Source organism: Thamnophis sirtalis, unplaced genomic scaffold (assembly GCF_051295495.1).
Source record: "Thamnophis sirtalis isolate CommonGarterSnake01/CBP01778 unplaced genomic scaffold, rThaSir2_p1.2 scaffold_4, whole genome shotgun sequence".
Taxonomy (NCBI): domain Eukaryota; kingdom Metazoa; phylum Chordata; class Lepidosauria; order Squamata; family Natricidae; genus Thamnophis; species Thamnophis sirtalis.
Window position 1 is genome coordinate 49458555 of NW_028261384.1, and position 27363 is coordinate 49485917.

Sequence of the window (27363 nt, forward strand, 5' to 3'; positions counted from 1 at the left end):
ACTGTTTTAGATTATATCATATGGTATTCTAAGTAGATTTTTAATTGAAGATCTAAGAGAACTGTATTCTTGTTATTTCCTACTACAATTTTTAAAATAAATGTTCTGCGATTTGGGTTGTAGCATTTAGCATAGTGTAACCTAACTTCGTAGCTCTGGATTAAAAAATAACGGAACAGCTGATCTTTAATTCTAGTTATTACTAATGACAGACACTAGAAACTCTCATTCCAAGAGTTGGCAGCTCAAAATAATTTTTCAAATGATGCTATCTGCATGAAACTTGAAAGAAAATGTATTCTCTTTACATCAGCACCAGTAAAATGATAGATTTAAGAAGCAAACTATGATTAAATTTACCTTGTAAGCACTTCAAATTTATAATGTCATGAATGCTTCATGATACAAACCCCTCCTGACCAGTTTTTAACAATAGTAGTGAGAATCAAAAGGCCATTCTCAGATCAAAAAATTGTTTATTCTCTATAAATTAGCCATCTAGGAATACAATTTTTTAAGAAAACCACATTAATATAGATTTTCAAGGGTTCTGTATCAGAGTTTTAAGAGATTAAAATGTCGCTTCAGTATCTCAGAGCAACTGGTAAAACACAACAGGCATAATTAGAAATGGATCACCCAATCTTTTATACTTAGTACTGTTGTTTAATTTGCTTTTTCCCCCACTTTCTTTTCTAATGTATTCTACTTTGATCTATTTGAAAATATAAATTTTAAATAAGATTATATTATTTTAGATATATAAATGAAACAGTCAAATGTTAGGGTCAACTTAAAGCCTTTCTACCCCAAGAATGTCTTGATTTGGAACGGGAAGAGAATGCTACATTACTAAATTGAAAGAAGTTTACACATTCCTAATTATAACAATGAAACCTACTCCAGATTTTATTTTCCACTCAGATACAAAATTGGGTTAGAATCAGAATTTACTCAAATTTAGGATTTTAATTAGCATAGATGAATATACAGTTCAGAGCATTCAAAATAAAAAAGGTTTCAATTGCATAAAATTGTTTCAAACAAAAGTAAGTTTTTTAAAAACATGGCTGGATCCTCAATACATCATTAAAAACATGAAGCAGCTTGGCATGTTAAATAATGGTAACTTATTCAAGAATCTGTAATCCAAAAAAGCAGTCCTGAGAAACATTAGAGCTATGCAGTCACAGAAATGGCTACTTCTAGTTCTTTTTATTACACAGGTAGTTGATTCTATCAGTTGAAATCAGTGGCTTAGATTTATTATATGCATATTGGAGTTTGTTCTATTACTCTACAGGAGGATTGTACTCCCTTGAGTCAGCTATGTTCATTGGTCAGAATAAATTCTTGCATCTGACACTATTTCCATTAATCACAGACAAGGTAGGATATGTGAACAAGACAATATTTTAAAAAAATCTGAGGAACATCATGTGTGCCATTCATTAACACAGGAAAAAATCTCCACACTTTCACCTTGCTCCGCAGATTATATTCTCTTTAGTAATAAAAGGAAGAAAGCACCAGTACTGAATTATACAAAATGCAATGCACAGGAAGAAGGGGAAATAACATTGTTATGGTTGTGCTGCTCATCTACACAACCACATGGAAAATTTTTATATTTCAGAAAAATACAATTATTTCTTCCACTATAGATTTTACTTTTCTCTATTCATGTTTCAAGTACACATTCAGAAACAAATGGAAAATGGCAAGATACATGAATTGTACATGAGGGAATGACCAGATGAGATTTGGGCACTGAAGTAAACAAAACTTGCAGCTGGTCCATCATTATATTGTCAGGTCCTTCTGACCTTTCCCCTCACTCTTTCTGCATCTCAAATCCAGGTACATAAAACTGCTGTTAGAAATCTATCCATTTATATGCTGGTAAAATCATCACTACTGATTTGAGGGTATAATAGATCAACCAAAATTTACTGCTAATAAAATGAGACAGAAAAGACATAAAATTATCTCGATGCTATTAAAACAATCAGGTTACCCATATATTTTGGATCAAATGCATCTTCTTTAGTATAGAATATATCAGAAATGTGGAATCACAGAAAGATTAAATTATTTGGAATGTTACAGTTCTTCCTAGCTGTATTAAGGAGCCTGGATATTTCACTTCAAAACTATTATAGCATTTTGGACAGGAAATCCCCCCAAAAGGAAGCAATAAATACATGATGCTATTATTTGTGAAGTGATATTTTACTGCAGCATTTAGAAACTTTTCCATTTTACCCTATTTCAATTTTTTTTACCATGAGGTACTGAGGATAAATTGATAAATTGAATGATCTCATTTTCAGCATATTATCCATTAATAAAAAGCCAGAGATTGCTTCAGAATTTAATATATTAATTACCTGACCTTAAATCAAAACTTATCCAAAAACTAAGTCCTTTTCATAGCTTCATGTTTGAATGTACATATTATTCATAACACATGTTGCTTTTGTTTTATTCCTCCACAATTTAATATTTTAGAAATCTGTCAATGGGTAATCAGAAAATTGAGGATATAACAAATCATTCACCGTATTTGTACTCACTGTTTTTCAAGTTTAGATAACAGGGAAAATCTCATCCAACTCATCCAAGTTCATTATACTCCACCCCATTATTTATTTTCTACTAACAAGTACAAGTACAAGACCTTGTTCAGGATTAGTTTCAAGTTCCTCCTACTGTTCTTAGCTCTTATGCAAGCAATTTTGGTTATACTGATCCAAGTTGTTTCCTGGAAAGTTTAAGTGAGTCACTCTGTTTTTCATTTCCCAAAATACTGTTTCACTAGGTTTTGGAGGGCTTGGAAATACCCAAGAATTATCTTCTAGAGAATTTTTTCCATAGGAGTTATGTTCCAGAAATGGAGACTCACATGAAGAGCTAAATTTCTCATTAGTACACGGTGAGGATGATGCAAGATTACCAAAAACATCATCACTTGTTTGAAGTAATCTATTTTTGCATATTGCTCCTGAAGCACCTAAGTGGAGGTTGGTAGCATCCCTTTCAAGATCTTCAATACACTGAACAGAGGTATAGGATGGCACTGTGGAAAGAACCAAGTATGTTTAATTTGGGGGCTAATGTGAATCATTCACACTTAATACAATTCAGATGCTATTAACAATACCTACCAGATATCTCTTTAATTACAGATTTATCTCCTAATGATATATTATTGTAAGAAGCTTGTTCTTTTTTTGATCAGCTCTCATATTTATTTCTATACAACCCGTACCTTATGGATTAATCCAGCATGGCTGGCTTTTTAAACTTTTAACACACCAGAGGAGTAACAAGAGCTAACTCTTTCCCACACCTAACTTTTAACTCTTAGCCCTATGCTTCCTTAAAACAAGTAGCCTCGGGAAAATCTCTCAACAAAGTATATGAATCTCTCAACAACACAGACTGATTTTGGCCCTGTACATTTCATTAAATTCATTTTAAAGTGCAACTTTCATCTTCATCTTATGACATAATCATGGGCCAATTAAACATACATATTTAATTTGGCTTCTATTCACATAAAAACAGTTAACAATTTGTATTCAAGTGCCTTTCAATGTTGGAAGAAAGACTGCAATTTAAGAATTGTGAGGTTGCAAAAAATTTCCTGAGCAGTCAATTTTCCATTTAAAAATAAGCTTGGAATCTAATTATCAAAAGTACTTTCTCTGTAGAAATACTGCATATAAAATGAATCTTAAGATTAACAAATTACTCTAGTAAAAAGGTAATAAATCATAATTTTTGTTTTTATAATCTTAAAAAGTTAATTGTGTAAAAGTACATTTGAAAACTGAAGAGTTATCTGTTGTTTTTAAAAATATAAAATAGTTCCAATAAAAGGTCAAATACACCTAACACCTCATTCTTGTACAAATCGCATCTGATTGAGGGGGGAAAGTGACAAGAGATACAGCATAAAAAGGAAAACCGCATCAGCAACACCTTTTATGTGTGGTTGACCAGTTAAAGAAAAAAGTAGATTGGAATTACAATAAAAATGAGTCTATCAGTCTAAATTGATATAACTGAGTTAAGATGTAGTAACAACCTGAATTTCAAAATGATGTATAGTTCTATGCCCTTTCAAACAAACCTGTACTTGCCTTTCTTAGTTGTAGATGGAATAAGTTTCAGCTTCTTCAGCATCTCAACTTGCACTTCAGTCACCAGATGCAAATTAGACATCTCCCTCTTCAGTTCTCTGTATACCTGCTGAATGCGTTCACTAAAACACATTTTAAAAGTTTAAGCAGATAAGAAACTTCAAAAGATAATGATTCAAGAACAAGAGGAAGGATGCAATACCTCGATATAAAAGACTAAGATCTAACTCCTTAATTTATACAAAATATACTTTGAATTAATTGGTTTAACAAAATATTGCTGTATGGCAACAGATGAAGAGAAAGTGCATGTAATTCTTATGTTTATAAATATTTTTTCAGTGACTGTTCAATATTTCAACAGTGCTGAACAAATGGTACTTAAGACTTGCTGAACAAATGGTATTTAAGATTTTTTTCTCAAAGTTCCAGTCACTGCAACATGGTCACATGATTCTGATCCAGATATCCAGCACACAATTACAACACTCTAGCAAGCCATGGTCACAAAATCCAATCACCGTTGCAAAATAAGGTCAATGGGAAGCTAGCAGGAAGTCAAAAATCACATAAGGTCCTCACTTAACAACAGCAATCAGGCCTACCAGAATTACTGGTGAAAAAGTAAGATTCTACATTTAGGCAAGAAAAACAAAATGCATAGGTACAGTATATGTGGTACCTTGCTCAATAATAGTAACTGTGAGAGGGATCTTGGAGTCCTAGTGGACAATCATTTAAATATGAGCCAGCAATGTGTAGCAGCTGCCAAAAAAGGCAACACAGTTCTAGGCTGCATAAACACATAGAATCAAGATCACGTGAAGTGTTAATACCATTTATAATGCCTTGGTAAGGCCATACTTTGAATACTGCATTCAGTTTTGGTCACCACAATGTAGAAAAGATGTGGAGACTCTAGAAAGAGTGCAGAGAAGATCAATAAAGATTATTAGGGGACTGGAAGCTAAAACATGAAGAACGGTTGCAGGAATTGGGTTTGTCAAGTTTAATGAAAAGAAGGACTAGGGGAGACATGATAGCAGTGTTCCAATATCTCAGGGATGCCAAAAGAAGAGGGAGTCAAGCTATTCTGCAAAGTACTTGAGAGCAGGACGAGAAGCAATGGGTAGAAACTAATCAAGGAGAGAAGCAACTTAGAACTAAGGAGAAATTTCCTGACAGAACAATTAATCAGTGGGAACAATTTGCCTCCAGAAGTTGTAAATCCTCCAACACTGGAAGTTTTAAAGAAGATATTGGATAACCATTTGTCAGAAATGGTATAGGGTTTCCTGCCTAAGCAGGAGGTTGAACTAGAAGACCTCCAAGATCCCTTCCAACCCTATTTATTCTATTCTAAATCTAAAGCAATGGCAACTTGATTCCAATTGCCATTGCAAGCTAAAGACTATCTGTATTAATAATGGCTCCCTACTAATGCTTCTCCACATCTTTTTAATGTATTTTAATTAATTCTGTATTTAGCATTGATGGCCTTCGCTTAACAATCTCATTTTAAGATACATGCGCACACTTATTTGCTCACCCTGAATAAATGGATTCATTTAGCAATCCTTAGTTCTAAAATTATAGAGAAAAAATACCCTCCCCCTACCACTGATCTCTGATATACTGAGAAGTACCCATAAAACATAGGAACTTTTCCTCTTTTTTTTTTTTTTTGACTGAGTCAGACCTGATTTCAGGTGACTGAATAAACAAGTCTTTGCAGTTTTCTAGGCACCATTTATATAAGTGGTTTGCCACTGCATTGTTCCAAGGGCTGAGGAGAATGACTGGTCCCAAGTCACCCACTTGACCTCCAAACATAAACATAAGTTCTAATACATTTCTATGTTTCTAGTCCAATACCTAACCTCTAGACAAAAAATATACAAGCATATTTCTAATGAACTCTTATGCCAACTAAGGATGCTTAAAATATTTTTTAGTCTTTCCCTAATACCTGCGGCTAAGTCAAAATTGACTAGCTTTAGGTATCACACAGTCCTTCCTCAAAATTGTGACCTAATTTGTGTGGGATAGCTAATAAAAGACTTAAAAAATGTGGATAGCTTAAAAAAGTATTGCAGTTTATAGCAATGGTTATGGGGAGAAACAGACTAACAGAAATTTTATATTGCAGTATGGAAGGATGATTCAGTTACCATAAATGCCAATTTCTTGCTATGCAGCCACACATGCTTAACTTTTATGTTCCTAGCCATAAGGAAGTAACACCAGTATCTTCATAAAGATGAATTAAAAAAAACATTAGAGGGCTCCCATTCCAAGCTAACTGAATCTCTGAACTCAAAGAATAATTTATCTTAAAGCATGTGGATACACCTGAAAATGTCCTAGTGTTACAAAATATTGAGTGGAAAAAAATATGTTTACTTCACCTTTACTATTTTTATAAATAATTTAGGGTGGTGCACATACTCCTTCCTCTCATTTTCTACAATGACAGCCCTATGAATTAGTTGATCTTAGAGAAAGTAACTGACCAAAAGTTACCCAACAAGCTTTCATGCCTAAAATGAGACAAGAACTCAGTCTTCTTGTTTCTAGCCTGTTGCTTTAACCACTAGATATATAGCTTATCCAGAAATTAAGGAATACTAATTCTCATATTTCTGTTCATATCTGCCTACCACACATGCAGAGTATCTGCATCTCGGAAAACATCTGGTCAACTCATCACTGCGAATTACTTTTGGCAAACATACTCCTATTCTGTTGATGTGAAAGAGCAAGTATTGTATACTTTCATTTACAACAATTTTCCTACTAGAGTATCATTTAATGCACTGAACTGCTAGCTTTTATAACTTTAATTAAAGCAATAGGCTTTTTTTTTTTTTTGGTCAAAAGCTATAGACAGACTTTTAAGAGCAGAGTTTGGGCAATGTAACAAAATACCTGCCATTGCAGTCATAAAACAGCTAATTATCAAAAGGTAAACCTAACATCTGTATGAAAGGTAAAAAACTTTATTGTTTATAGCAATACCTCTTATTATAACAAAAACAATGCCACATACTTTATTAATCACATCAAAATTAGTTATTTTGAACCAACACAATGTGATGTGATGTTCATCCATCATGTTCGAAGAGAACCTTGACATCTAACAGGTTGTGGGCTGTTTATGATCTGTCCGCAGGTGGCTGGTAAGGCCTATACGGGCACGAAATGTTCTGCCATATGTCGGACAGATATGTGGGCACCATTGTTGCAGCATTTGCAGAGTGCAAAGTGCTTTGCAGAGTGCTTGCTTGTCTTGTGCTATGGTTGTTCTTATGTCCTCAGATATCTGGCAGCCTTGGTGGATCAGTATGCACCATGTCAATTGATCTTGTGGCAGGGTTTTCCAGGAGGTGATGTTGATATCCAGGGACTTGAAGGAGGCTTTCAACATGTCTTTTTATTGCTTCCTTTGTCCCCTGTGTGATCACTTTCCTTGAGGCAGCTGACCATAGAGGAGTTGTTTAGGGATGTGATGATCTGGCATCTTTGCAACATGGCCTAGCGTGTCTGGTCTTTCATCAGCAGGGTGTGAACTGATTGCAGTCCTGCTCTGGAGAGGATTTCTGTGTCTGGTACTTTGTCCTGCCACCAGATTCTCAGTATTCTACAGAGGCAGGTCATGTGGAAGTGGTTCAATTGCCTAGTGTGCCTAGTGTATACAGTCCAAGTCTCACTGGGATAAATCAGGGTAGTTAACACTACTGCTCCATAGACTTTGAGCTTTACAGCAAGGCACAACTTGCCATGGTGGAAGTTGACCTCAATGTTAATTGTCACTGCACGGGAGAGAGTGCTGCCAAGATATGTGAATTGGTCAACTGCTTGAAGCTTTTGTCCCTTGGTGGGCTCTTGCTGTTGGGCTTTTGGAGCTGGTTGATGCAACATTTAAGTCTTCTTTATATTGATGAGGAAGCCGAAATTGTTACATGCCAGTACAAATTTGTCCACGCTGGCTTGCATTTCCTACTCTGATCCAGCATTTAGGGCACAGGCGTCAGCAAAGAGATGGTCATGTAGCACCTTTATCCTTTATCTTGGTGACAGCTGGAGCCTTCGCAGGTTGAAGTTTCCCATAGGTCCTGTATCTCAGGCTAACTCCCAAAGAACTGCTCTGGAAGGCATCTTACAGCATGGCTGAAAACATGCTGAACAAGGTTGGTGCCAACACACACCCTTGCTTGACACCGTTTTTTTACAGAAAAGGCCTCTGAAGCTTCTCCATCGTCCAGAACACAAGCTGTCATACATCAGGAACTGACATACTACCAGGGCACCCAAACTTCAACTTGATATACCACAGATCTTTGTGACTGACAATGTCAAAAGCCTCAATGAGATCCACAATGGTGGTATACAAATCATGATTCTGCTCTTGACACTTCTCTTGGAGCTGTCAGACTGTGAATATCGTGTCCACAGTGCCATGTTCTTTGCAGAAACTGCACTGTTGTCTCAAGTAATAAACCCTGTTCCAGATGGTCAGTCAGGTGGTCAGCAACACTTGTGCAAGGATCTTGCCTGAGATGGAAAGCAGTGATATTCCTCTACGATTATCGCAGACTTGACAATTCCTTTTCCTCTTGTAGAGGATGGACACATCTTTCTGTTCCTGAGAAATGGATCCTTGATTGATTCCAGAAAGACTGGAACAGCTGAGTGAGTTTGTCAACAAGCACTGGACTGCATCCTTATAGACCTCCATTGGGATTGCATCAGATCTTGGGTCCTTCTCACTGAACAGCTGGTTGATGGCCTGTAGGATTTCAGTCTTTGGTGGTGGGGTTTCCAGGCTGTGGTTGATATCCACCTGTGTATTCTGTCTATTGTGTCATTGTTGATGGAAGATGGGTGGTTCAATATGGATTGGAAGTGCTCAGTCCATCGCTGTAGAATGAGTCCCTTCTCAGTAACGAGTTGCACAACCTGAATTCAGTAGGGGGGGAGCTCCCTGAGGCCATACAAGGATTTGATGGCTTCGTAGAACTATTTAGCATCATTTCTGTCAGCAAGCTTCTGAATTTCATCTGCTTGGGTACTCAACCAGGAGTCCTGCATCTTTGCTCTGTACAGTCCTGCAAGTGTTGTTGCAGGCATTTTCTTAGCTGTTGATTACGGGTCATTCTGATAAACATGGTGAAGGCTGTGCTTTTCAGCAAGCAGGGCCTTGATCTCTTCATCGTTTTCATCAAACCAGTCCTGCGGTTTCTTGTGTGAGGGTCCAAGAACATTTAGTGCAGAAGAGTGCACAATATCATGAAAGCATCCCCAGTTCTCAGCATTTCCCTATAATTGCAGCTCTGAGAGTTGGTTGTCAAGATCTGCTAGTGAAGCTGTTGTGTTGGGGTTCCTCAATTTACTGACGTTGATCCGTTTTATCACAGCTTTGTTTCCCTGCGGAGGTCTCTTTGGCTTGATGTGAAAGCTTAATTTGGAGATGATGAGTCTATGGTCAGTCCAACAATCAGAGCTCAGCATGGCCTTGGTGACCCTTACATCTTGTCTGTCTTTTCTCCACACAAGATAATCAATAAGATGCCAATGCTTGAAGCGGGGGTGCATCCAGGATGCTTTTTGTGAGTGGGCAGGAGAAAGATGGTATTGGTGATAATCAGATCATGAGCTGCACATGTATTCAGTAGTAATAGGCCATTGCTGTTACATTTGCCAATTCCATTTTTTCCAATGACACCATCCCAGGCAGAGTAATCGGATCCTACTCTCGCATGGAAATCGCCAAGTAGAGTCAGCCTGTTGGTGTACTTCACGGATGAAATTAGGGCATCGAGATTTTCATAAAACTTATTCTTTACTTCATCCGGATTTGTCACTGTGGGTGCATAGGCACTGATGTAACTTGTTTTCCTCTTGGTAGTGGGAGATGCAGTGTCATGAGATGGTCATTTATGCCTTGGGTAGATTGACAAGTTTGCAGACAAGGTGATTCTTAACTGCAAAGCCAACTTCAGATTCATGGCGTTCGTTGTTGCTGCGTCCACACCAGAAGAATGTATAACCACATCCTTTTTCTGTATGCTAACCTTTGTTGGCTAGACGAGTCACTCAGGTAGACAAAGCTATTGCTTTGGTCAGCAAGAAGATGACCATTAGACCTGAGTTACCTGTGTGCAAGTCTGCGGCTACAACTACTAGTATATCCACAATTGCTGCTTTATCGCTTGCTCACGGAAATTGGGGAATGTCAAGACTTGCATGTGAATTGGATTCAAGTGAGGGAGAGGTGTGCATAGTCAGCCTCACTCTCTCTTCCCAGATTCCATGTTGCTCCAATATACACATCTCCACAAACACGTAAAAATTGTTAAGACTAAACATTCACATTTGATCACATACTTTCCTATCAGTGAGAAGTGACAAAGATTTTACAAGAATATTAGTTTAATAGCAACATCCACATTAAATCAAAGGGTACTTGTTGAAACAAACATATCAAACAAGTTCTTTTAGTTGTGAAAAAAGCTGTAGACTTGTTTTCACAGGTGATATGAATTACAGCTGGTTTTACAATGCAAAATCTGTACATCCTTGTTTGCATAAAAAATTAATACAGGAAAGAGGTTTTAAAAATAAAACTCTAATGATGATGGATTGATAGCACTACATACCAAATACCTTTTTGGTGGGGGGAGGAAAAAAGCAAAACATTGGCCAACTAATTAAATAGCCAAGATTAAGGGACAAATTAAGTGAAATAGCAATAGAATGGAAACCAAATATACTTTTACACATCCGTGTAATTTTTCTTTGACGCAAGGCCAAAATATAATAACTTCTTGTAATCAAGTCCTATTACTCCATCAAGTGGAAAACAAGAAAAATGCACTTGTGAGAAATGAAAATATTAATTCAAGTGTTACATTTTTGATGTCTTTTTTAGATCTCTAGCATTTTCTTAACTCCTATATAAACAATGTTTTGAAGAAAGGACTTGTAACTGAATTCCATCTCTATTTGGTCTCAACATGCAGCGTTGTGGACTTAACTACCCCCATAATCTTCCTTATTTAGAAAAATACACTAGCATTAGATAGGTTTACTTTACTTTGTCATCATGCCAATTTCTGTTGTGGATTCACGACAATCTTGCAATACACAAGCAGCTGCTAATGCCAAGAAGTAAGTATTGTCAAGAAGCATTTTCCTACAGTATTTTAGTAATTTTAATGGGTTTGCTTTTAATATTTTTATTACTAAATTTGTATGCTGACCAATTCCCTGATTTTGGGCAGCTCACAGTAAAAGTATTTTTAAAAAATATACCATCAGAAATAAAAAAATAAGGAATAAATTTTTTCCAGGTCCCATTCTAATTTCCACATTAAAATCTTATGTAGGTAGCTTAGTCATTCAGCAGAGAAAATATCTATAAGAGCAACTGTTCATATTTTTCATATGGAGTAGCATCTTAAGTAGGATTCTGTCAGGTCAGAAAAAGAAAAGGAAAGAACAATCCTGTCACTCTATCAAGAAGTTAGATTCTTCAGATCAGCCTTTCCCCAAAAGCCATTCATCAGACAATAGGAGAATTTGTCTCCAGCTAACATGATTATCAGTGTCAACAGCAAACTCTTATATAAAAGTGACGTGATGAATAGTGATGTATCATACAAATACATAAGTTGTGACATTTGCATGATGACACTGCTTCACAATGCATCGTTTGCCATGTTTCTAACAGGTCTGCAACAACCACCTGAAGTAATGTTAAGAAGATGGCATAATTCTAGCTATAATAACATCTATTTAAAGTTGACTGTTATTTGTTTAAGTGATGTATGTCTCAGCTGTAATGCCAAAAGTAGTATTGATTTCTTTTTACTCACCTGGGAACCACTTTCTAACTAAAACATAAATTATAAGCATTTTAAATACTGTAAATATATTATTTCAATATGTCTCAATTACTATTTGCTATCTGTATTATGAGCTAATTTTTATGGGATTTTCTAAAAGCTGGCTCTTATCTTTATTGCAAGTAAATCACAGGGAAAGATAAAAACATAAAAATCTTAATGGGCCTCAATCTATTAGCACTTATATGAAGAAGATAAGATAGTTGATAACAACTTTCCAAAATATACTTTTCTTCAGCTTAAAATTCCATATTTTTATCCTATGATACACCTACTTACATACCCATATTCCTTATCTATTCAAAAATACTTCTTCTTCAGTTTTTCATTTACAGGAATAAACGCACTGTGTTAGATGCAAGTTTTGTCATATTTAGAAATAACAACTAAAATCAAGAAGTGTCACAATCAAATTCTATAGGTAAATCTACCTCAATCTATTCCAATATCCAAAATAGCACCTGTGGCACCAGTGAATAAAGAGCCAAGTAAGCCTAACAGTTAAGACATTAGAAATTATTTTACTTTGCTAGCAAGACATTTTGCACATTATTTCTCAAGCTGTTTACATGGGGCATTGGACTGCAATTATCAAAATTCCCAACCACCATAGCCAACCACCATAGCTAATATGTGCCCAACATATTAGAAAGCAAAGGCTGGGAAAAGCTAATTTTAAAAATAGAGTAAAACATACCTTCAGAAGAAAGATCTGTCCTATCCCTCATAATAATTTAACAAAATGTCTGAGAGAAGAAAAGTTACTTATTATAAGATCATTAATAATCTTATTTGGCCTATTTGAATAGGTGGATGATGATAGGACAACATTTAAAGTTTCTTTGACCCATACAGAAATCAAAATCAACACTTGAAAACCAATACATGATTGAGTATCAGAGTAAAGTACAGTATCTTATATAGCCTGCTCTGCATTTTTGACCAATTATCAATTATGTATGTTTGGCAAAGACAGCCATGTGCTAAGTAAAGTAAATGTGAGATGCATTAATTGAGTGACATAATTCTTATCCAAAACAATTACTTTTCTTTGACTTCAATAAGCTACCCAAAAGGACTTAGCTGAAATGCATTAAAAATAAATAAAGCATACCTATGGATATTTTGCTGTTGGATAAGCTCTCCATTTATTAAACTTTCTTGGGATTCAACCTGAAAGGAAGTCAAAACAAAGAGATCCTATTGGCTTTTTACAGATGTGCCTCACTTGTACAAAGAAAAAATAAACCTGTTCAAGACATACCAAAAACGCTTAGCATTAATAATTTTGTTTGATTTTTTAAAAAAATTGCAGTTGCATTTAACTTCCCTTTCTGAATCCCATAAAAGTGTATTATAAATAGCATGAACAAATGTAAATGCAGTAGAATTTTTTAAAAAGAGTAAGTGTGTGAACCTCTCCCACATAATTGGAGCAGACTTCTGGGTTCTGGATATTCTGAATGACTATGAATTGGGATTTAATTTATTAATTTATCATATTTGATTCTTCCATTTGATATATTAAGCTCACAGTGCCAAATTCATTATATATTACATATTGTAGAAGAATCCAATGACTAAGAAAGATACATATATTGTTTGGATATGGAAGCAAGAACAGGAAACCACAATTAAAATTGCATTGTTATACACAGTAATTTGAAAGTAACCTCTAGAAACAAACATTTGAACATTGTGCGCTCAAGTGCACTCTGAATATTTTACATGTTAGACAGAAAAATACTTAATATGTTTTAAATAATTATTTTTACTGGAATACTGGTAAATATTTTGAGAAATGACAACTGAATAATGTTTTCTCATCCTATGTAAATATTAATGAATTATCTGAAAGTATACAATTTTAAATATGCTTTTGTATTTCAGATCTATGCAAGGATATTTTCCTGACCATATTATTCAGTATGCATTTTTATAAAATAGTTCTTCCTGCAAAAACAATATTTTAAGAAATATTTCCATTCCATTTTTTTTAATCTTATTGCACAATATTTGCACAATATCTCTAATTCGAATTTAAATGTTTCCAAGTACAGCTCCCTAAGACCATTTTCTTTTGGTCATGTTAAAACATGCCAGTTTAGAGTGGTTGATATACAATGGCTGAATTCACATTTCATGTGAGCTTAGGATTTTTTAACAATACATTCTTGAACAAATTTTGAAGTTCATACTGCTAAGTCACATTGGATAGGATCACACATTATGTTAAGAAAAAAAACAACCACCCCTAAATCACAAAACAATTTATTAAAATTTCATTTCTAATCTTTCCAATAATTGGAATCCTCTGGCTTACTTAAATCAATTTTAAAACAATATATGTTGAACCTTGGCTTTAAGTATCAAAGTATTTAGAAAAATTACTACTATCATATTTTTCAGAGTATAAGACACACCGGAGTATAAGACGCACCAAGTTTTGAACAGGCAAATTTTTTAAAAAAGTTTTTGCACTCTGCAAACCTCCCAAAACGGCCCATTTTTTGTGAAAACAGCCTCTCCCAAAGGAATGAATAAACTTTAGGGGGCTTCCAGAGTGCTCCTGTGGAGTGGAAGGGTAAAATTGAGCAAAAAATGGCCCATTTTTCACTCATTTCTGCCCTCCCCAGCCCCCAGGAGCTCTCTGAAAGCCTTCTACAGGCTCTGTATGGCCATTTTGGTGAAAGGGGCAGGGTTTCGGGAGGCAAAACATGTTATATTCAGTGTATAAGATGCACCCAGATTTTCAGCTTCTTTTTTGAGGGGGAAAAGGTGCGTCTTATACTTTGAAAAATACTGTAATTTGCTCCTTCCATTAGCAACTTAAATAAATATTGTACAAGATTGCTTAAGATACAGGTTAAGATTTAAATGTTAGTTTGATATAATCAATGTGATTCTATGTATGTCATGCTACAGTTCTTAAGTCATACATAATTTTAGAGCTAAGAGTTTATTGAAAAGGATGAACATGGCAAATATATAAAAACTCCACATTAAAAACAAAACTTAGATTACTATCTTCTGAGAAATAATTGAAATAAAGTTTGAAATGAACAATTCTACTGTAATCAATAGATTCAAAAATAAGCATCATTAATTACATAGTTCAGCAAATTTTAGACAGCAGATTGGAAAATACAAGAGAATTATCAAGCTACAATTATTAGGCTACTTTTGGCATTTTGCTTTTATCACCATCTAGTGGAGTTCTCAAAATATACAGTCTAAATTCACCAGATAAGGGTAAACTAAGGTACATTTTTAAACCTACCAAAATAACAGTAATTGTAATCATCTTATTAGGACTAAAATGAACTAAAGGTATAGAGACACAAAGCCTGTTTTTGAGACTATTTAGAAATGATACCAAAAGTCACTAAACTTTTGAAAACAAAAAATTAGAAGTCTCGATAAACATTCATATAGTTTACCAAAACATGTTGATTCCATTAAAATAGGAGGGAGAAATTGTACATATCAACATTTAATTTTACCCCTTTATGTACCCTTCTTATGGCAGAAATCATAATGTAGAAATACTTTCCTTACAGATTTTTGCAATTCCTTCCTAAGATGGTTGCATTCTTCCCTCAGTTTCTCCAAATCCACTTCCAAATTGTGCATCTTCAGCTCACTGTTCAGTTTGTCTATTTCCCAGTTAGATGGGTTAGAATTGAAACTCTTCATCACTGAAAGGAAACAAGACCTTTATTTTCTCAGAATAGTCAAATTAGATAATGAAAATGGAGCTAAATTCATTTCTCATATATCTTTCTGTGAATATGGTGATAAATATGAATCCATTCTTACTTTTTTTTACCAATCATCAAGTGAGTATGTTAATAAATCATAAGCTAAGGAAGAGTTCACATAGAAATGTACTGTAATTCTTTAATATCTAATGTTCTCTAATATTAATCTATAAAGACACAAAATCTTCAATACATTACCAGTTTTTTAAAAAATTAAAAAGACTGAATATATTACTTTATAACAAAATGCATACATTTTACAATATAAAAATCATTAATCTTCAATAACAATTTCAATCAGTGAATTTTTAATTGGGACCAACATAGCAAATCTGTAGAATTATCCAAGGCAACAGTCATCCAATATTAATGAAAGGGTTTCAATTGTTCAAGCTTGAGACTAACATACCAATTGGATAATCATGATAATTTATTTAATTTATTTTTACAGACTGTTCTAATAAGCTAACCGATTCTGTGTGGCATACAACACCCCAATATATAATTCGGATTAAACCAGTGAATCAAAGCAATATATTGTAATAGCATAAAACTGAAATAGAAAATCAGTTCATATTTCGCAGTAATACAAGTAATTCCTGGGTTACAAGTATTTCCTTAGCTTGAAATTATGTGATAAGCGCCCCTAGCATTTACGAACAAGCCCCAAAATATTGCAGCACCATGGCAGTTATTCACTATTACGAATGACCATAGAGGCTCTGCAACATTAGCTCCAACTATTTCCCCATCCTCCAGCTGGGTCTTCACAGTCACTTTCACTGTGGATACTCATTTATTTTGTGAAGATCTCCTCTCTGTTGAGGTTTCTTTGCCTGCTTCATTTCTTCAGACTTTCGGTGCATTCGCCGAGAACAGATGTAACATGAGATCATGTGAGATCAGTAGCACAAGATTTCATGCTACTGATCTTGTGTGAGTTCATACTTTAGGCCTCTATTCTCTGCAAATTGAGGCCTGTGTGTTTGCAAATGAATAGAAGGTTTTGGTCCTTCAGGCCTTCCTTCCATTTGTTGTTTCCTTGCTAAAGCCTTCAGGGAGTTTGTGTTCCTATAGGCTTTGGCAGCCCTTTGCAAAAAGCCTTTGTTGGCATCAGTGGAGCTTGGGACAGGCGGACACCTCCCTCTGAAGTTCTGTTCCTCCCAGCAAAGTTCTGTTCCTCCTTTTTAAAAAGGATTGCCAAAGCCCACAGGGACGCAATCCTCAAGTCCTTTGATTTGATAAGAAAGGAGGCCTGGAGGTGCATGCACGGTCTTCTGGGCTTCCTTTTGACAGAGATCCACTTGACAAGACCTCTGGCAATGAAAAAGGAGACCCGCAGCCCGTGCATGACCTTCCACCTCCTTTCTTACCAGAGATCCACTTGACGAGACTTCCAGCAATGAAAGAGGATGCCCGTGCATGGCCTGCCAGACTTCTTTTCTCACTGGAGATTTGTTTGATGAGGTTTCTGATGAGGCCCAGAGACCCGCAAATGGCCTTCCGGGCATCCTTTCTCACCGGAGATCCACTTAATGAGGCCTCCAGTGATGATAAAGTGGACCTGGAAGGCTTCGTGCAGGTCTCTGGTTCTCCTTTTTCGTCACCAGAGGCCTCATCAAGTCCTTTGCTGATGAGAAAGGAAGAAGCAGGCAAAGAAACAGGTTGGAGAGGAGACTCATCTTCATAACGTAAGTCACCTGAATTGCGGGGGGAGAGGTTTGAAGCAATTGTGAGGACCCCAGGGAAGGGAGAATGAAGAATCTGAGGATCAGAGGAGGCCTTGGATAGTCTTAAGAAGCAGGTGGCCTGTTCCATCACTAGGTCCCCTCCATGGCCTTTCCCACACCAAGATACCTCATCTGGACTTAAAGAGCCACATATTCGATTATCAAATGGGTGAGTGAAATACAGCTGGGAGAAAACACTCCTAAAGATACCAGGCGATGACCAAGTTCCCCAGGCATTCGACAACTTAACTTACTCAGCCAGGAGCCGAAAGATAAAGTTGAGTATTATTTGCATTCTTGTGCATGCTTATTATTATACTTGCTTATTATTATATAAGCAGTAAAGATTTTTCAGCTAAATCTTTAAAAAATATGGTTTCTTGAAAGGAGAGTTACCCCATCTTAAGACAAATATATAATTACTACTGAAAAGGTTTTTTCTTCACAAATCTTTCATCAGATTTGTTTCTAGGGCAGTGTTTCAATTTATAGTTTCTTTTAAAACTTCACTGGCTCTGTTCTAATCTATAAAACAAAGCATGATTTCCAGAACTGTTAATGGTTTGGGGTAATACTACTCTTCAGTACAGGATCTCTAGATTGGGTACTGGAGACATTGTGCTTATGTAATTAAATAATTTTGACAGCCAAATTCAGAAAAGCTGCTGGGTAAACATTGACTTCGTTGCCTGAAATCACTTTAATTTGCCCTCTTCTGAGTTTCAGATGTCAATATGATATTTCTGAATGAAGCTATCAAAATTCTGGGGTGAAGCATCATAAAGTAGAGAAGTGCAAAATGTTTCAATTGGCTCTGTCTACCACAAGACTGGAATAGAATGTATTGAGCTGAAATATTTCAGAGTTTTATCAGATATATATGGGTATCACCTAATTGTATAGTTTCATGATACATGTAAAGCTATGGTAGCATTAAGTGATGCAGGGATGCAATAATGAATTTTTGTGGTCAATAAATAGAATCTCAATCTCCCCCCCACACACACAAAAAATGCTAGGGTGATAAATGGTTCTCTTGACCAAATTAACAGTCATTTTGTACTTGAGTAGACTGTATTCCACACAAACCTCAATAAGAAGTTTGCAATATTAGGATATCCAAACCAAAGCTGTTATTTAAAAAATTAAGCTATCTCTGAAGCACGGATTGGTGCACTAGCCTCAATCCATCTAATGAGAAAGAAGTGGGGTTTAGTGAGCCACATTGAAATCATTACTGAATTACATTGCTCCTAATTTTGAATCTGCCTTTAAAGATGGTTCAGCAACTGCAATTAGATCAAAATACAATCACAAATTGCAGAACTGGGACATTTCATGATTTAACATATTGCTTCTATGTTACCAACTTAACCCAGTTTATTCCAGGCTCAACTAAGTCCTTGTTTTGATGACTAAAACACAGTGGTTTAGAGATGTAGTATCTAAAGTTTCCTTATCTTTACATAGGTACAATAAGAATGAGCCCAATTCTTTACTTATAGATGGGCCTACTTAGAATTGGCTTAGAATTCTCTCTCCAGTGAGAGAAGCCTATACCAGCTTGGCTGTTGCTCTTGTACCAACTTAAGACATGTTTCTAAATTTTTATGACAAAAGAAATGTTTTGCACTAAATTCTCACATTATGAAATTGCTCTAAGATGCATACATTGTTATCATTATTTGTTGAATTTATATCCTGTTACAGTCACCCGGTGAGCTTCCATTGTTGACATATGAAGTTGGGTCTCCCAGTCTTAATCAATACTTTCCAATACTTTAATCACTACTGAACATTATATCACACCAGTAATAACCATTTCTCAGTTACATAAAAATTAACTTTAAAAAAGGATTGCAGGTCATAGCACTTGGCATATATGGATACTGTTATACACTCAGATAGACAAAGTGCACCTTGTTGAGTTTCCACTTCTGTTCTTAGCTGTAAAAGTTCTACTTCTTTAGACTGCAACTGCTCATTCAAGATTTTCACATATTCCATGTTCTCTTTCATCTAATTTGAAAAATATATAAATTATCAGGGCTTTATTATTATTCCAGTTGAAGTCTCAGTCTAAAGATCAGTTGGTTCTTCATAAAGATCTGGCCAAATTACTATACTATTGTTACTGTTTCAAAAGCACTATCAGTTGAAAAAGAAAATAGCACATGATTACCCTTCATGCATCCTGAAATTTTTTTGCTTTTAGGGGGAAGAAAAATGTTGTTAATTACTAATAATCAATTAATTAAATAATACATCACATTGAACTCAGCTAGCTGGCATGCTTTCCAAATTGATCATCAGCTTTTCATTCAATCTATTTTTCATCAAGTTTTTGCACTCCACTTAATTTTTAAAAAGATATAAACGATAGTCCTTGACTTACCACAATTGAGCCCAAAATTTATATTACTAAATGAGACATTTTAAGTGAGTTTTGCCCCATTTTATGATCTTTCTTGCTATAGTTGTTAAGTGAATCACTGCAGTTGTTAGGTTAGTAACATGGTTGTTAAATGAATCTGGCTTCCCCATTGACTTTGCTTGTCAGAAAGTTGCAAAAGATGATCACATAACCACAGGACACAGCAAAGTCATAGATATGAGCCAGATAACAAGCCTAAATCTAAATCTGTCTAAATTTTGATCAAGTGACCATGAAGATGCTGCAATGGTAATAAGTAACTTCAAATGGTAACTTCAAATGGTCATTAATCGAGTTGTTGTAAATCAAGGACTACCTGTAGTCATTTGTACTGAATCACTGGCGCTTAGACAACCTATGTTTTAATATGAACATTACTTTCATTCATTCAAACAGCAAATTCATACATTTAATATCAGAACAATTAGGAGAAAATGGGGTTACTGTAAAAAAGAGAAAATATCAATGAAGATGGATGCAGAAATTCAGTATTTAGGAATGATTTAAGCCACATGTAAGTATTCCTTAATCGAGTTGTTTTGATGTTTAAAAAAGGATACACACTCATTTTAAATCCATACATACAAATGAATATGAAGTTAATGCTTATCTTTTGCTAGATAATATTCAATGTCTTCACTGATCCAAACTTAATTTGTTACACAATATTTTTCTACATGAGATTTAATGCAACATTCTTGTTTTCTTTTATGCTACTCCAAAAGCATACCGTTTTATCCAGTTGACTTTTCAGATTATCTCGTTCAATACAAGATTCCCGATATGCTTGATAAGCTTTGTTAACTTGCTCACGACCCACAGAACTTGTTGCTTCTTCCAAATGAGATTCAAGAAGCTAAAAGATTACAACAAGATGTGACTTAACCATTATTCAAATACTTTCAATTAAGTGTTTAAGGTTAAACCAAGTAAATTTTCTTAGTCCCAGCCAAAAGTATCAGGTAGTGACTTCCAAGTAGTGAATGTATCTGTTTCACATGTGCTTAACAACTTTACACATTACTTAAGATAAAATCTAGTTTCTAAAAATCATACTTAATAATAATATTGAACGATATAACCTTGAAAGAAAAATACTTGCCTTTTCTTCTAACAATCTTACTCTTTTCTTTAAGAAGGAATTTTCTCTTTCTGTCTCTTTCAAACGCTTTTTAATATCTTCATAAGCAGTGACAAGGGCAAAATGTGAAGCAACTGATTCTTCTCCTGAAAACACTGGAGTAGGAAATTGTCCATCTTGTCTGTGATGAGTGTCTGCTTTTTCATGGTTCAGGATATCAATGTCATCCTCAGCTAGTTCTTCCATGATAGCTAAATAAAAATAATAACAATATTGTTAAGCATTCACTAAGTATATACATACATACATACATACATACATACATACATACATACATACATACATACATACATAATATATACATACATACATGGCATTTGTTGGAGTTTTGCAATTCTGACAAAATATTGGGCTACATCCAATACTATTTGAATTATCTTCCATAGAACAACAGGATTGCCTCTTAATCTTCTACTCTTCCTGCTACTCACCCTTCTACCATCTGCTTTGGCACGCCTTCCAACATTCCGGAGAAGAATTGGAAAGGGCTGGAGTGCATACATAGGAACAGATTTATCTGTTCTTTGCTTCCATGCCATTCTTCTAAAGCAGTGGTCCCCAACCCCCGGTCCGCGGACCGGTGCCGGGCCGTGGAGTACCTGGCACCGGGCCGTGCAGCGACCGGGGGCCATGATCGCTGCAGCGGCCGGGGGCCATGATCGCTGCAGCGGCCGGGGGCCATGATTGCTGCAGCGCAAAGGCTCCTGGGCCGTGCGCAAAAGCTCCTGGGCCGTGCGCAAAGGCTCCAGGGAAGTTTAATCAAAACAATCTGATATATAAACAATCAATGTGTCGTCGCGAACAACGCCCCCCACCCCTGCGCGCGCTCAGCGGGCCACGGTAAAATTATCAAAGGCTGACTGGTCCGCGGCGATAAAAAGGTTGGGGACCACTGTTCTAAAGTGTAGATGTAATGGAACCTGAGCAACTTTCCCAAAAACTCCTTTTCCTAAAATTTCTACTTAAAGATGGCTATTTTGAAAAGGAAGAGCACAATTTGGATTTATGGAATGTTAATGTACTGTTGAAGTTTTATTTATCATCTCATTTTCACATTTCAGTATATTTTCACTACGTATCATATTGAAAAATGACACTGAAGGAAAAACAATGTGATAATGCCCTTCAAAGAAGATTTTTTTTTAAAAAATCAATATATTTCTATTAGCCAGTTTTCAGAAAATGTAAGAGACTGCCCACCTTAAAGATAAAGTATTTGGAAGAAAATCTAGATTTCATTCAAATGTAACAGCAATATAAAATATAATTGAAATGTTAAAAAAAATAATTAAACCCTCAAAATTTAAAAATTTAAAAGTATATAACCAGAATATGTGGAAGTAAAATATATATTCAACAAAAACATCCACTTAAAAACTAATCCCACTAAAAAGTATTGTTACAAAAGTATTGAAAAAGAGCTATTTCAGTTTGGTTTAGCAATATTGGATAATGGCATTTCATCCAAAGGCTTTAAGCAGAGACTTACAAAAGTTGCTGACACTTTCCCCTTTGAGTAAGTTACATTAATTTCCATTTAGCATCAATTCTTGTCTTAAATTTTAGATATATTGTTAGCTTTCAGAGAAGAAATACCCATAAAATGGCATTAAGAGTTATTAACCTAATCTTATGAAGCTTCTCCTCTGGTAACATCATATTGCTAACTAGGGCATACAAAACCTTTGCCAGACCCTTGAATACAGCTCATCTGTCTGGAATCAGCACTGTATATTGGACATTAATACAATTGAGCGATTCCAGGAGTATTTCACCAGAAGAATACTACATTCCTCTGCTTGCAACAGAATACCCTATATTACCAGACTTGAAATTTTGGGCTTAGACAACCTAGAACAGTGATGGCGAACCTATGGCACGCATGCCACAGATGGAATGTGAAGCCATTTGTCAAGACATGCGAGTCGTTGCCCTGTCAACGCCAGTGCACATGCATGCACTGGCCAGCTGAAGTCAGGCCTTCTTTTGAGGCAATTTTCCACCCTCCGGAAGCTTCCCTGAAGCCTCTGCAGGGCGAAAAACACCCCTACGAGCAAACCAGAAGTCCGTTTCTGAACTTTCGGTTTGCCCGTAGGGCTGGTTTTTCACCCTCCGGAGGCTTCAGGGAAACTCCTGTAGCCTGGGGGGGGGGGGGGGGGCATGGAGGCTGTTTTTGCACTCTCCAGGCTCCTAGAAAGCCTCTGAATCCTGGGGAGGGCAATAAGAGTGCCAAAAGCAGGGGGAGCGCTGGTCGCATGCATGTGCACAGAGGGGGGAAGCATGCACATGTATGGCACACCTGAGCACAACCCCCTTGCACTCCCCCCACTTTTGGCATGTGAGCCAAAAAAAGTTCACTATCACTGACCCTAAAACTATGCTGCCTATGCTTGGACTTAAGTGCAGTACACAAAATTATCCGCTACAACATCTTACGGTTCAGCGACTACTTCAACTTCAACCGCAATAATACAAGAGCACACAACAGATACAAACACAATGTCAACTGCTCCAAACTTGATTGCAAAAAATATGACTTCAGTAACAGAGTTATCATGTCTGGAATGCACTACCTGACACTGTGGTTTCTTCCCCAAACCCCGAAAACTTTAATTTTAGACTGTTTACTGTTGACCTCACCCCATTCCTAAGAGGTCTTTAAGGGGTGTGCATAAGCGCACCATCGTGCCTACAGTCCCTGTCCTACTGTCCCCACTTATTCATATCCATTTCATTGACATTCATGTTTATTCTTATACCTATTATCTTGTAAACAATTGACAAATAAAATAAATAAAATGATCCCTTTGACTTGGCTTGAAAAATGGCCCAAAAAGTCATCTATGTTAAAATTTAATAATCCTTTCTCAACAGAAGGGGAAGGACAAGACACCACCCACCACCAGGCCTCAATACAGTCCTTTCAGCCGTTCCAGGAAGGTTCCACACTCATTTGCACTCTGATTCAGGTGACCCTGAGAATATAGATTAACTTCCCCCCAAGTGACCTCAATGATTCTCAGATAGCGAACACTAACAGCCAGATGATTGCAAAGAATACAAAATGTTCTATTCATTCAGCATTCAGTCAGAACTGAAGAAGCTTCTTGGATGAGAAGCCTTTTGAAAAGCACCAATGGGACAACCATGACCCAGATAATTGTGAATCTCCATAGACATATATATGACTCTTTTCTCCAGAAGAGGTGAGTTGAGAGAGGGAGCAAAATTGGCATGGTTTCAGTAAGCCCTTACACATCTATGGTGGACTTAAACTTGGGTCTCTTCTATTTACGATAATATCTTGATTACTATGTCATTCTGGCTGTTTTGGTGATGACCATGTTAATTATATATTGCCTTCAGAAGAATATCTAAATTATTGTCACCAAGAAAGTGGAGGTTTATTGGTTTTGTACTGGGCCTTTTGTTTTTGTAAGCCACCCAGGATCACTACGTGTTGTGTAGCCACATACATTTTCTTAATACTTCTTTCATGAATACGCAATCAATGCAATAGCTGGTGAAGACTGACTTTTTGAAGAGAATTTATAAAAAGGAACATTATAGGTACCTAAAAGTGATCCTTTCATACAAAAGAATCAACTCAAAGAGTTGGGTTTGAAAATACATTTTTAGGAAGAGGATTCTATATAATGAGACATTTAAACTTGTATTGTAACAGGTCAAGTACTAAGCAGGTAGGTTGGAGAAGAACAGATATCTTCAAAATTTTACAGAAAGATGTAAATTTATTACAACAGAATTTATCTTTATGTAGTATCAGAGAGTAAACCAAATCTTGAATATGTTCATCTAATTCTGACTGTTTGACCTAACTTTCAAATAAGCTTTTCCGTGTCTCAAGTCTCAGATTTTTTTCAATAAATATAATGCATTAATTATTTTTAAAGTTATTCTTCTCATTATTTAATGAGAAGGTGCTGTCATTTTGGTTCTAATTCTGTTGTTAGAAACTAAAGGAGGAGATATAGATAAGCATGGAATATATAAACTAAAAAAGCATCCCAGTAATTCCTAAGGCTTCTTATGTAACAGTGAAACTTAAAAGAACCAAAGTTAGATTTAAAATATTAAAAAATAATAGGAATGAGGAGTCAATTAAATTCTTTTAAGTCATTAAACAAACAAATCTCAAAATAACACATATGTTGAAGCATTTAGATAACAGTACTTTAAAAAAGGTAGAAATTCCTTAAAATTAAGCTTTGGGTATTCATACATCTCTAGCTTTCAATTCCACTCTTGGTTACCATATATTCCCACTTATTGTAACTTCCTTCATACCAAAAGTAAAAAGGCAGAAAGCCTTTGCCCATTCCTTTGTCAAATACAAGTCATTTTTACCACAACTGGACCTGGCAGCTCAGTCATTAGGCGAAGCAATCACTAAGTAAAATCACAACTGTGTTTAAAATCTTGCTTTGGCTTACCTTTGCTTTAGAGATTTACAAATATCATAAATGTGAAGATTGATTGCATCACCACTGTAACTGCAAAGAGTCACTAAATGAGACCATCACTAAATGAGGTATAGCTATATTCCAAACTGAGTGCTTATCCCAACCTACAATTTATTCTGCAAAGCTTAACTGTGCCTATTCACAAAAAGCACTGACATTTTCTTGCATCTTTTATTTGAAATGTACATTGCTATTGGCCATGTTGAGGTAACTGAACAAAAGGACATGTTATCTGGTCTGATTATCCCTGATAACTTCCATAAATGGATAGCATACTTCCCTTTCTGAAATGCTGTCAGATATTTTTCATTCTATTTCTCCTTATTCTTTCATTAACAATCAAATTAAAATAACAAAGATTCAGTTCTAAGTACATGCAAGGACAAGGACATGTCAAAACTTAAAGTTCTAGACATTCACAGAGATGTTTCAAGGAAGTTTATTTATAAATCACATTTATAGATTGCTCAACTTATAACAATTCTAGGCAGCTATAAATGTGATTTATAAACAAAAAAATAGAGAATCTGAATTCTCATAAATAAAAGGAAAAGGAATACATGCTTGGCCTTTAGTATTTTGTGTATCAGACTAACAGTCCACCTAAAAGAAATTCTCTCATTTCTGGAAAAAAACAATTAGCAATAGTTAAGCAATTATTTTCAACATAAAGGAAAATTGCAATCTTGTGCATGCATAAACGGCAGCACAACTTGTTAAAATAAAAGACTCAGTTCCTGTAATATATTTTATTCGATAAAACCCAGCACAGGAATTTGCACAAAATGCCAAGGTTGGTTATGTTGACCTTGCTGTATGTTATTCACATGTAGATCTCATGGTCAGTTTGTGGTTCAATAAATTCTACAAAACCAATCAATGGGTTAATTCAATAACGAGTGCTGGAAACTCAGTGGCTAAGTGAACAAAACACTGGCCAGTGCTGAGCTAACCCATCCCAAATTGGGGCCACTATTTTGCTTGGGAGAAATAGGCCAAGCGACCATGGCCTTTTTCTTGGAAACTTGATTGACGCCCCTAGATTGACGGGCCAGGGAAGAGAGGCCAACAGGAGGGAAGACGCTGTGGAATGCAAAGAGTTACCTGCAGCCAGCAAGCTCGCGGCAGAAGTGGGCGGGGCCCTTTCGTCTCCGTACGCACCAGTTAACAGGACAGGGTCGCTGCGGGAGGAAGAGAGGGCAAGAAAGGGAGGCCACTTTAGCTTAGACTCCTCATCTTCTCCCCGCAGCCCAGAAGCAGATGTAACTTCAACCAAAGTTCTCCGCTGCTGCACGATGCCTTTCTGTTTCCTCCCTTCACTCCCTCAGACTCACCAGGAATCTCTGACTTCCATCATCTCACATGACAGTAACGTGTACAGGCAATAACCTCCCACTTCAGTGGGGGAAATGGGTATCAGTAGCGAGGCATGCCGGGATTCGTAGTCTCCTCACTAATTTTGCGACACCGTAGAACCGAAACCCGCCCCGGCAATTCTCTTCTGGGGCAGTTCTGTTCCCGGCATGCAGTAGGGGGGAAGGGGGGAGAAAACAAGGAGAGAAGGGAAATGTAGTCCGTCGTTGCCGGCGGTTTTGTCGGAATGCTACGGAACTACTTCGCGTGGTGAGGTATGGTCTTTATTTCCCCTCAGAGGAGAAAAGGCTGCTGGCAATCTATTTCGTTTTCTCGCTGCGAAATAGCAGCCTTCTATTTGTTCATATCATATGCATGAATTGTACAGAAATTTAATAACAGCGT

General features: G+C 36.2%; 1 protein-coding gene across 2 annotated transcripts; it reads right to left on the reverse strand.

Annotated features, from left to right (window-relative positions):
- Positions 1 to 949: 949 nt before the first annotated feature.
- Positions 950 to 26999, reverse strand: AZI2 (5-azacytidine induced 2). 2 transcript variants are annotated; one of them, XM_087712892.1, is made up of 9 exons: positions 26940 to 26973; positions 26710 to 26786; positions 21083 to 21312; positions 20711 to 20836; positions 19466 to 19565; positions 15614 to 15753; positions 13170 to 13228; positions 4149 to 4270; positions 950 to 3079 (listed from the first exon to the last, which is right to left on the reverse strand). In XM_087712892.1, exons 1-9 carry the CDS (start codon positions 26960 to 26962, stop codon positions 2718 to 2720), a joined length of 1239 nt encoding a protein of 412 aa, XP_087569018.1. In that variant the 5' UTR covers positions 26963 to 26973; the 3' UTR covers positions 950 to 2717. The 2 variants fall into 2 exon arrangements, with proteins under 2 accessions (XP_087569018.1, XP_013912236.2); XM_014056761.2 differs by lacking the exon at positions 26710 to 26786 and having other exon boundaries at positions 26940 to 26999.
- Positions 27000 to 27363: the final 364 nt, after the last annotated feature.